The 12,103-nt window shown below is 45.9% G+C and overlaps 1 protein-coding gene across 2 annotated transcripts in view; it reads left to right on the top strand.

Annotated features, from left to right (window-relative positions):
- The window catches only part of FGD3 (FYVE, RhoGEF and PH domain containing 3), a 183,338-nt gene that overhangs the window by 161,114 nt on the left and 10,121 nt on the right, over positions 1–12,103 (top strand). For both annotated transcript variants that reach the window (XM_030569614.1, XM_030569613.1), the window contains exons 16-17: positions 432–557; positions 3,503–3,655. In XM_030569614.1, the coding sequence (XP_030425474.1) occupies positions 432–557; positions 3,503–3,655 (279 nt within the window). The remainder of the gene's footprint in view (positions 1–431; positions 558–3,502; positions 3,656–12,103) is intronic.

The following is a 12,103-nucleotide window of genomic DNA, read 5'->3' as shown; positions in this document are numbered from 1 at the left end:
CCAGCACATTTGGCTGTCCAGCCACTATGCTACAGTTTGAACCCATGCCCTGCAGGATTTTCAAATTCAGGCTCTGTTGAATAACCAGAGAAAGAGTGAGTTCCAGAGTGAAGACCCTTCACTGAAAATGCCCTTCCTCCAGACCCATCCCCTTTAAACCAATAGGCTGTCAGATGGAGTGACTCCCTGGCTTCAGTGATGCACAAGGGAAGAGGTGGACTCTGAGGAGTAGGGCCCAATTAAAAATCAGCACGTCCCCACTGCAGCCTCAACCCCAACAGGTTTGGTAAGAGGAAATTTTCCCTAAAATTGTCTGTGCGGGGAATAGATCTGGGAAAGAGCTTCGTAAGCATGGTAGAAATTGAGTGGCAGAAAATTGTTTTGCAATAATTATGTTGTATAATGTCACCTAACTGTATGTTTCATTTCAGCCTGATTCCTGCAGAAAATCATCTTCTAAAACCAAACGAGACAAGGAAAAGCAAGCTTGCAAAAGCTGCAACGAAAGCTTTAACTCCATCACTAAAAGGCGGCACCATTGCAAACAATGTGGGGCAGTGAGTATCAGAATAAAATTGTAGCAGTTTCATTTTCTATCCATTTAATTAGTCTATCTGTAACAGATGACTTTTTTAATCAAATTCTGAGTTTGTTTCATTCTGAGGGAGCTTTTCAGTTTCCAGTAGGATGGGCTCTGGAGTTTGCAGCAGGACTGTGATAGAACAGATCTTTCAACTTGCCTTGTCCATTGGGGATGAGGCAAAACGAAGCAAAGTTAGGGTGTTGTAAAAGGCCATGAGTGAGTGGTTGAGCAGACAAATGTCACACTTCTGTGGCTGAAAGGAAAGCTGCCTCTGTACCTGGGTTTGTTTTTTATCTAGTGTCCTAAAAAAACACCTCATTGACCAGGGTTTCCTTCGCATGACTAGCACCCCTTAGCCACTAACCAACAGCAGAATAAATAGTCTGGAACATAGCTCTTCTAGATCTTTGTCAGCAGCCTCTTGCTGCAGGCTTCCAAGTGCCTTCTTCCTCTTCCTTTTCTGAGAGGAAACCATCCATTTTATGGCTAGGGTAATGAGTTCCAGCTGTCCTGATTGATTTGATCAACCAGAAGGCTATAGGGGCCCTCAATATTCAGTGCTAAAGTGATGGGGTTGCATTTCCCCCAGTGGCAAAACTAAATCAAGATGCTTTTGGCCAAAGAGGGTGTCTTTCTGTGCTTGAAAGGCCCAGAGAATCCAGCACATGAAAAATCCAGGTGCTATAAGCCGAAGGCCTGGATTTTAAAGGAGCCAAAGGGAGTTAGGTGCCCATCTCCTATTGAATCTCAGTGGGTTTTGGATAACTGATTATCTGAGGCTCTTCTGAAAATCCCAGCCCAAAGTTACACAAGGTTGACTGCCTTGTGGCTTGAAACTTTCCTTCTGTGACGTCAGTTTCAGGGTTCCATGTTCCTGGTGTAACGAGTTTAGAATAGTTAGTGAAATAATATCAAGTTTTTGTAGAATGAAGATAAATTTGGGTCTGAACAGACAGTTGAGTAAAATGTGTAGCTAAGAATATTAAAAGCCATCCTTTCTAGAACATTCATCTCAGGAATCCAAATACTATTACAGAGGAAGAGACGCTATTATTCTGGAGTCAACTATCTTGAATCTTTGGATTTTTTAAAAATAATTATTAAAATAAATACACTTTCTTTGGTATTTAATCTATTGCATCAAAGCTCAGGTTTAAAATAAATCAAACAAAAAACTCCCCATGGACAAAAAAAATGAGAATTAAGTTATTAATAATTTAATGTTAAATAATTGTTGGTTGTGCAGTGTTTTCTGGTGTGGGTAGTAGAATGCAAATGAAAGGAGTTAATTTTGCTTCTAGCAAAGATTATTTTAAAAAATGTTAGTTTTCTTTTGTTTGTGCATTTCAGCAGAATGATGCTGCATTCAGTACTTGCATACAGTGCACTGAACGGTTGCAATGCAATGCTTTGTGTAGTAATTCATATCTTGTGGGCATACATATGAGAGCGTACTATTGCGACTGAAGAGCATTCAGACTCTGTTGTTGTGTAATAAAATGGGATTTGAAGTTAAATCCTGCTGACTGCTCTTGTAATGCACATAAGGGGTGGATCTCCTTCCCCATAGAGGCTCTGCTACTGCAGTTAGTACCATGAGACTTCACATTTGAAAACTGACTTCACTGCTCTATAGTGGGATATGGAGACAAGGGGCCATATCCTCCACTTTGCCAGGTTCATCTTGCACCAAAACTTCAAGTAGCTAGAGGTTTGTACAAGTATCCTCACTCTGCAGGGGGAATCTCTGCTGACACAAAGCTGGCTGTGCCATCTCCTTTACCAGCCCTGTTGCCCAACTCCAGCACTGCCTGTGCTGGAAATTCCACTGCCCGGGGTGAGGGGAGGCAGGAGGCATATTAGGGGTGGGGAGGGAAGAAGTTATGTTAGGAGGCAAGAGAAGGAAAGGCAGTTTGATGGAGCAAGGCTCCATTATGCTCCATTCACCACTGGTGTTCCGTCTCTATGGGACCTTATGCCAGCAGCTAACTGGCCTCCCTGGGAGCTTGAGACAGTGGTGGTCCCAGCTCATGAATTCAAACCCAGCCAAGATTAGTAGTGAATGACAATTGCTGCCATTTTGGCGGCTGTTCAGTGGGCTACGTGAAATAAGTTGGTGCTTTTTGCTCCTGCTGGAGGGATGGGCACATAAACACAACTGTGCTCACTGCATTCCTGTGTACAGTTCCAATAGACTGAACTACCCTCTTCCTCTAGAGGAGGACGGTATCTTGAGTTGAGCGGTTAGGTTCATTGCTTGGGGTCATACAGGGGAGCGGTGCAGATAGATGAGTTGAGTCTCCAGCGCTGTAAATCCAGCACTTTTCACAAGCGCTGATTTCATGTCAAGTTTAATTGCTTGTTTGGCCCAAACCAGAAAAAAGAATTGAAAGCCATAAAATCATTGTCTCCCAACCCAACGTGGCATCAGGCAGATCATTATATGTAGTGGACAGTATATTGGCCTAAATTCTCAAAAGTGACTCAATTTTTGGACGCTGAGCTCCAAACAATTCAAAGGGGCCTGATTTTTCAGACAGTGCTAAGTACCAAACGCCACCTCCCACCCACTGTGAAAATCAGCCTCTTTAAGGTATCTCATGCTGGGCACTCATGATCATTAGGCACTGAAAACTAAAGACTGTTATAACTCAGACCTTTTATATGGGAACAGAAAAGCAGATACCTATCCATCACTTTCTGAATGGTTGGAAACACAGTACAGAACAGAAAAATCCTTTTTTTCTGATTGAGGGAAGGGAGGTGTCCCATCTCAGACCTTGACCGACGTAAGTTACAGAAGATCTGTCAATCTGTCTCATCTTTGCATTAGTTTGCAGGATTTTATTTCAGCAATTTACCTGCAGCAAAGTTGTTTTAATAGTGGCTGAAGAATGAAGTATTATCTTTCTGATACAGGTTATTTGTGCAAAATGCTCTGAATTTAAGCCACTTGCAGATAACAGCCGTCACAATCGAGTGTGTAAAGACTGTTTTCTGCTATCATCAGCAGTCCCGTGCAATGCAGGAGCTGAATCTATGGGAGAACAAAAGAAAAAAACTGCAGTCGAGGTACAGTTATCTTGCTAATAAGCTTTTAACATGCTAGATGCCTGAAGAGGCTGGTTATTTTATTTGTTATTAAATCCCTTGGGGCGTGCTTTTCTCCGTGATCTTACACCCTTTTAGTAGGCTATCACTCAGAACATACACCTGACAAACTGGCACTTGTAGAGCTGTATGGACATACAATGTGAATCCTATTTTCAAACATGAATTTTGTACTTTTCATGCAGGGATACACCGGTTTTGCAGGGAAATTTCAGCCCCCAGGTTTTAAATAATTGGCCTGCTGGGACATTCCATTCCGTTCAAACATGTGGCACCTTATCCAGCTTGCTTTAGGTGTACCTGTACAAACATCAGATCTGTTTCCATGTAACTTCTCTTGTTCCCACTCTGGAAAGCTTTGTGCTCTTGAAATTTCACTTTCCTACAAAATGCCAGTGCAACTGACCATTTTTCACAGTGATTCATGCAAGAGCACGCCAAGCCATTTTTGAATTAATAATCCTGTGTGAGAAACATCAAGCAGTAGTAGAGTGGGATGCCACTGTCTTTGCGACTCTTCTGTTTGGGGCAGACTGAGTGAGAAGAGCCCGCACACAGCACTTGCCCAGAGCTGTGCTCTGCTTCATGCTCCACCAAGACATAAGGATGATCTTGTGCTTAAGGCATGGTGCTAGGAGTGGAGGTGTCATTTGTGTTTAACTGTCCCTCAAGGAATACTGCCTGCATTGGATGACCTGGGCCTGGTGCATATGACCATATGCCCTGGCACAGAGATGTGCTTAGGTGTGTGGTGGGGGTGGGAGGAGACATGATCATAGTGCTTTGAGCTTTGGCTGTTCTGGCTGCAGAGCAGCCCTCTGACTGCTGTGGAAAGCTGCCAGAAATGAGAGCAGTTTCTTGACTTTTCTGATTAGTTGAATTCTCTGGTGCCTAGGTGCTCGACCTCAACTTTGTACCCCCATCTTGGTCCCAGATCCTAGAAGTGCAAAGTGGGGTAAAGCCATAGGCGCACGCTCCCTTCCTGAACTGCGTCTTCTGCAAGGCACAGTGAAGTATCTGGCCCTGTGGCTTGATATCTTCAAGCTGCAGTCTCTCTTATACCATGCACCTGTGATTACAGCCCAAGAATAAAACTGAATATGCCTCAGTATTGCATGCAGTATGTCACAATAACGTATCAATGCCATTTCAGCAGAATTATCTGCCAAGAAAGTTAAAGCCTGCACCTAAACAGCAGAGAACTCTGCTAATCCTAAAAGTCAAGAAGCTATTTAAAAGCAAGTGAAATGTGACCCAAGGCTTTACTTCAGAGAACAGATTACTTACTGTAAAAATCCAAGAAATGGAGTAGTTTTCGTTCACATGCTCAGACTTTTAGCTCTGTGCTAAGTCTTCAAAGGATCAGGTAAAATGCAAGAAAGGTGGTTAAAGTGCACAAAAGAGAAATATTTGAGCAAGTCTGTTTCTTCCCTCCTTTTTTGCATAAAACTTTGTTAATGAGCTTAATAACAACGTGAGAGCTTGCCACTTCACAAGTGCTATTACAGATGCCAAAAATCCTCTAGAGTTTTTTCCGCTGGAAAGACCAATACAGTAGAGACATTTTTTCAGTCACAAAAAGCTTTTTTCTTCCTTTTGTCACACAGCCTTGGGGTATGGTTCATATTTCCTCCCATTCATATACTGCTAATTATAATGTTGGAAAAAACTGGATTTCTAAACACAGGCTATAATGCAATCCAAAGAGCAGCAGTAAAAGTACTGCATTTTCTTAACTCTATCCTTCTGGATGTTCTTGTTGGTTGATTTTTTTTTTCCCACTCAAATCAAGACATTTGCCTAGTGAACACTAGAGTAATTATCCTCCTAAAGGATGTATGCGGTGGATAGAATGTCTTGTGCACTTCCTACGAGAGGGAAGATTGTGCATCTTGGTGCCAACCTATGGTGAAGTAGGCTAAGTGGCGAACCATGGAATGGTGCCAGCTTTCCAGGCCCTCCTTTACCAAATGACCTCCTACAAACAAACCAAACAGGAAGAGGTTACTTACCTGTAACTGGGGGTTCTTTGAGATGTGTGATTCCTATCTGTATTCCACATATGAGTGCACATGCGCGCCATGCCTCTGAGTCCAGAAGTGTTTCTTAGCAGTGTCCATTGACCCACACATGCGTAGTGCATCCCCTCGTAATCCCAAGTGAGGGTATAATAAGTAGTGCAGGTCGATATCTCTCCAGTCTCCCTCTTACCATCATGGAATCCAATCTGAAGCAGAGGGGATGGAGGACGGGTAGTTGAATATATCTCGAAGAATCTCCAGTTACAGGTAAGTAACCTCTTCTTCTTTGAGTGATGGCCTCTGTATTCCACACGTGGGTGGGTGACTCGCAGGCAGTGGTCAGTGTGGAGGTGGGTGCAAGAATGCCAATGGAAGTGCAGTCTGCAGTACAGCTTGGCCTATAGTGGCTTCCATAGCAGCCACTTGCGCAACGGCGTAGTGCATCGTGAACATGCGGACGGAATCCTATGTTGCCGCGCAGCAGACCTCTTGCCAGAACCCATCTGTGACAGGTTGGATCACAGAAGCCCCCTTGGGAGCTGCCAACTGATGTGCCAAGACTGCCTCTGCTCCTGTTTTCCCTGCCAGCTCAGGACTCCAGCTCCCTCTCTTGCTGAGCCAGACACTCCCATCTGCTCCAACACAGACCCAGGGTCTGAATTACCTGCCCCAAAGCTGCAGGTGTACCCGAAAACAGCTCACAGAAGTGTGCTTGTCTTTAGCACTCAGATGCCCAACTCCCAATGGGGTCTAAACCCAAATAAATCTATTTTACCCTGTATAAAGCTTATGCAGGGTAAACTCATAAACTGTTCACCCTCTATAACACTGATAGAGAGATATGCGCAGTTGTTTGCTCCCCTAAGTATTAATACGTACTCTGAGTTAGTTAATAAGTAAAAGGTGATTTTATTAAATACAGAAAGTAGGATTTAAGTGGTTCCAAGTAATAACAGACAGAACAAAGTAAGTCACCAAGCAAAATAAAATAAAATGCGTAAATCTATGTCTAATCAAATTGAATACAGATAATCTCACCCTCAGAGATGCTTCAGCAAGTTTTTTCCTCAGACTGGACATCTTCCAGACCTGGGCACAATTCTTTCCCCTGGTACAGCTCTTGTTCCAGCTCAGGTGATAGCTAGGGGATTCTTCATGATGGCTCTTCTCTCCCTTTGTTCTCTTTCACCTCTTTATATATCTTTTGCGTAAGGCCGGAATCCTTTGTCCCTCTCCGGGTTCCCACCCCCTCCTTCTCAATGGAAAGACGCCAGGTTAAAGATGGATTCCAGTTCAGGTGACATGGTCACTTGTCACTGCAAGACTTCATTACCTTCTTGTCAGCACACATGTATACAGGAAGACTTACAGGTAAAACACAGCCACTTGCAGACAACGGTCCTAGTTAATGGGAGTCATCAAGATTCCAAACCACCATTAATGGCCCACACTTTGCATAACTACAATAGGCCCTCAGATTTATATTTCATTTCTCTAGTTTCAGATACAAGAGTGGTACATTTATACAAATAGGATGATTACACTCAGTAGATTATAAGCTTTGTAATGATACCTTACAAAAGACCTTTTGCATGAAGCATGTCTCAGTTACATTATATTCACTTATTAAATTTTTATAAAACTATATAGACTGCACAACGTCACAACATCCATTAGGCCAGTGTGACAGCTTGTGCTTATGTAGAGTGTGCTGTGACTTTATCAGGTTGTGGTGCATTGGATTGGTGTAGCATTCATAGCTGCACCCCGTTTGGAGATGCGTTCAGACAAAAGGACTGTTCGGCAACAGTCACAAGTAATTAAGGCGATATGCAAAAGAGTGGAGTCCTATGTAGACAGAATACTAGTGCACGGCAGATGTCGAGGGGCATGCAAGGCTCTGTTAGTGGGGGAAGCATGTGGTTTGGGGTGGAAAACCGGTGGGTCGATGCTCCTGATTTAGGTGGAATTCCGACACCACTTTTGGGATGAATTTGGGGTGGAGCCACAAGGATACTTTGGGCTTGTGAGATCTGGGGAGGGGATCATCGGCCATTGTGGCTGCTATTCGCTGCCCAATCTGGATGAAGTAATGGTTGCCAAGGATGACACTTTCATTGAGAGGTGGGAGAGGGAGCATGTTGCCAGCAATTCAAAGGGTGGCTTCGTGAGGGCAGAGAGAACAAGATTAAGATCCCATAGGGGTATCTGTGGTGGTCTTGCCTCAATTGTGGACAAACAGGGAAGGATGCCCCCCCAAAATGATCTAGGGCACCGCAGGTGGCATCGGAGGAGGTTTGTGGGTCTCAACTTGCATGTCAAAACTGAGGTTTTGCCTATTGCTGGGAGAGTGTTGAGATGGTTGTGGTGGAGGCAGGGAAGCGTGGCCATTGAGATCCTGGTTGCTGACATGGGGTTTCCTGCTGATGTTTGTAGGTAGTTGGATAAGGAATGTAGGGGCACAGGCAGAATGGTTGCCTTTGATGCCTGCATCTTGGGGATGGAGTATATATACCGAGGAACCATAGCGTGGCTCTGGAGACCTTCAGTGGAGGGATTCGTCCGTCTTCTGGAACAATTTGTTCTTGTCAAAGGGCAGATCCTTGATTTGGACCTCCCTGGGGAAGCTGGAGGATTGTGTAGCCACAAGTCCCAGCGCATAACCTCGGTCAATAGAGAGTGAGAGGACGTGTTGGCCACATCCACAGCAGCCTGGAGGGCCACCTTGGCGACCAATTGTCCTTCATGTACTGGTGCCTGAAATTGTTTCTGTTGCTCTGGCAGCAGCTTGTCCCTGAACTCTGCTAGCCTGGTGTAGTTGGCTAGCAGAGCTTGGTAGTTTGCGATCTGGAACCATACTCCCGCAGAAGAATATGCCTTCCTGCCTAGAAGGTCCATCCTCGTTGCCACCCTGTCCAGAGGAATAGACTTCTGCAAGTGCTGGTGTGCCTGCTATGCTGCCGAGTGGACAACCAGGGAGCTGGGGGGTGGCTGTATAAAAAGAAAATCCGCTCTTTAGCAGGTACGAAATGCCTCTTCTCTGCCCTCTTAGGTGTGAGGGTACAGGAAGTAGGGCTGTGCTATCCTGCCCACGCTGGGTGGAGGATGGCATTGTTAGTGGGTAGAGCTACCCCAAGAGGGCCCCTGGAGGATGTTTGGAGCTGGTGTTGGTCCTGAGCTTCCTCCAATGGGATATCCAGGTCTTCCTCTATCCCCTGGAGCAAATTCTGGTACTGGCGATGGTCATCTGGCAGAGAGAGCCTCGTCAGGCAGTGAGGATGCAGCAGTGGGGCCTGGCAGAGCTAGGTGTACTGGTTTGATATCTGCCTCTTCCTCATAAACCGATGATGCTGGGAGGAGAATAGGGGACAGTTGATAGGAAACCTAAGATGGTGGCTGGTGTTTGCAGTAAGGATCCCAGTGTCCCCAGCGGAGCCAGAAAGAAGGATCCCTCAGATGTGATGGGCCCCATGCATAGCGATCCTCTTTTGTCGGATCATATGCCGGGGAGTAAGGCAGTCTGTGCTGTAAGTCCAGGCTTTGGTATGACATCATGGAGAACAAGAGTTCCGGCTCCAAAAATTCGGACTTTGAAGTTGGTTTTGGCAAAGTTAGAATAATTGGTTCCGGGGGGCTGCGGTATGACAACGGAGTGAGTTTCTGTGGCAACAGCAGAAGAGGTTTGCCCTCTGGAGTAGAGATTTTGCGAGTGGTGGAGAGGACTGGAGACTGCAGATAGGATCCGATCAGTTCTTCTGCTGACAAGAAACACTCTGAGCATCCAGGAGTATGCAGTGTGCCCATGAAGATGCCAGAGGGTCCTGGCAGCATCTGCGGGGCCAACCTATCTGGGAGGCGCAGAGGTACCCAGCGGAGTGGGCAGAGCACGTGCCAGTAAGTGTTCTGGTTGCATGGATACTGGAGTTGTCATTGGTACCATTGGATCATGTTTGCGCCGGGCCTTACCCTCCTCACAGGGAAGCTTGGGTGCTGGTCCAGCCAAATCCACACGTGACATCTCTCCTGACCCGGCCCGGCTTAGGGAGGAAATGCTGCTCTTGGGAGCAGTCCACAGCAGGGATGCGCTTTTGTGCCTGTGAGATGTTTTTTACTCTCATGCCGGGACCTGTCCTTGGCTTTCGATACTGATGGCTCTGGGCTATGCAAGGTGCTGAGAGGGGCAGTCAGCGTGGTGACGGTCACTGTATAGGGGAGTCCGCCGATCCCAGATCCGAGTGCGCCCTTAGTCTCAGAGCTTCCTCCGTCAAGTTCTTAAGGAAGTAGAGCTCTTGAGCTTCCTGGGTTCAGGACAGGAAGGACATGCAAATGGAGCAGCGCACTGTGATGTGTGCCTGGTCCAGGCCGTAGAGGCTGCACTGGTGCTCGTCACTCACTAAGAATGAGCATGAGCAGGAACGCAGTTTTTAAAGCCCAGAATCTCAGGCATAGTCTCCTGGGGGAGGTTGGACAGTCTCCAAACAGGGAAAGAAACTACACTAACTAAATTTAACTAAACGAACTTATATGCCTACAGTAGAAAGACTATCTACAACTATCTACATCAAATGAAAGGTAGATCACTCTCTTAGAAAACTAAGAGTGCGAAGGAATAGGAGTTGACTCAGGCCATGCAGCAGTAAGAGGGAACTGGGGAGGCATCGATCCCCACTACCTACCTCAGCCAAGAGCATGAAGGGATGCACTACAAAAGTGTGGGTCAACAGACGCTACTAAGAAGGGACCATCACTCGTAAAAGAATCACAACTAATAGTGTGGTGAGCAAGGCTGCTGCAGAAAGGAAGGCTGATGGATTTCTGAGTTTGAGGGTATGGAAGGGTGGTATCCTTGGCTACAGGTACTGGAAAGCCATTATGCCTGGGTTGGGGGAGGAACAGAATATTTGCGTATTAATGATCAGTATGCTGTGACACTCTTTGGGGGGGTACCCAGGGCTGTGAGGCACCTTGCTACCACTTGCCCTTAACATGAGGGAAATTCCTACAAGGGGTCAACTCCCGAGCTCCACAGGCAGCACAAGCACACCCCTCCAGGCCTGTACAGGCCTCAATCTCTCTACAGGTTGGTGATATAGGTGTGTTTCAATCCTCAAGCCTTCCTGGCGTCCTGCTGGAATGTCCAGCCCCTGGTCCTCTAAACACTCACAGAATTCAGACTTGCTGCTCCCAAGGGAACAATACACACCAGCTTACCAATTTCACCTCAGGATCACTAGCCCACTTAACACACAGCACTTAGATATGTTTATAGTGAAAACAAGTACAAGAGAATAGAGATTCTGGTGATAGCAAGTAAAAGTATTTGAAACAAATGGTTACATGTAAAATAAAATTGTAACATGCCTTTATAACCTGATCTTAATTAACGAGATACTGTCTTGCTGAATGAAATGTAGCTCACCCAAAGTCTCCACAGCGTTTTCCAGGCAGGTTGGTTGTGACCAGGGCCAGCTCCAGGCACCAGCAAAGGAAGCAGGTGCTTGGGGCGGCCAATGGAAAGGGGCGGCACATCCAGGTCTTTGGCCGCGGGTCCCTCTCGGAGGGAAGGACCCGTCTCTGAATTGCCACAGAAGAACGAAGCGGTGCGGTAGAGCTGCCGCCAAAGTGCTGCTGATCGCGGCTTTATCTTTTTTTTCTATTTTGGCTTTGTCGCTTGCAGCAGCAAAAAAGCTGGAGCCGGCCCTGGCTGTGACCTTCCTTTCATAAGACAGAGCATGCTGACAGTTCATCTCTTTGATGAAGGATCCCGGGTGTGCCTCAGGACCCCCAGTTATACCCCTCCCCAAATCCATTCTCTTCACTCATAAACAGGATGCCACCCCCTGCTGGTTTTTTCCTGCAGTTCTTCTCTCATGTGAATTCAATTGTCTTCATTGCTCACACAATGACCAGCCAGAGAGAGAAGTGTCTACTACTCCCTGCCTGAACAGAATCAGTTACCATGTTTGGTGACCTGTCTTAACTCTTGTACCTTAAGAACATAGTTTTCAGTGCAGGTACATAACTTCTTAAATATTGTCCATCCATATATTTCACTGTAATTATGACGACCAGTAAACTTCTGGCTCTTGGAAGAGACCTTATGTGCCACCCGTTGGCAAACTAGTATGTAGCTACCTGACCCAGGTGATTGCTGTAATCCATGGTGTGTATCTCTTATGTCCTCTGCTAGCTGGCAATAAGGGGTCCCTGAGCCACATATGCCTCAGTCATACTCTCATACTGTCTTAACATTGGTGTAAAAGGAATTACCTAATGGTGACCTCAGAGCTCTTACACATCTTTGCAGCTGCTCTGTGCCTTTCTGATGGAGTTCACTTGTGCTGAGAAACCTTTTTCATTAATTTTAAATCTCCTCCAATCCTACTTG

The sequence above is a fragment of the Gopherus evgoodei genome, chromosome 7 (genome assembly GCF_007399415.2).
Source record: "Gopherus evgoodei ecotype Sinaloan lineage chromosome 7, rGopEvg1_v1.p, whole genome shotgun sequence".
Taxonomy (NCBI): Eukaryota; Metazoa; Chordata; order Testudines; family Testudinidae; genus Gopherus; species Gopherus evgoodei.
This window is presented reverse-complemented; position numbering and strand designations above follow the sequence as displayed.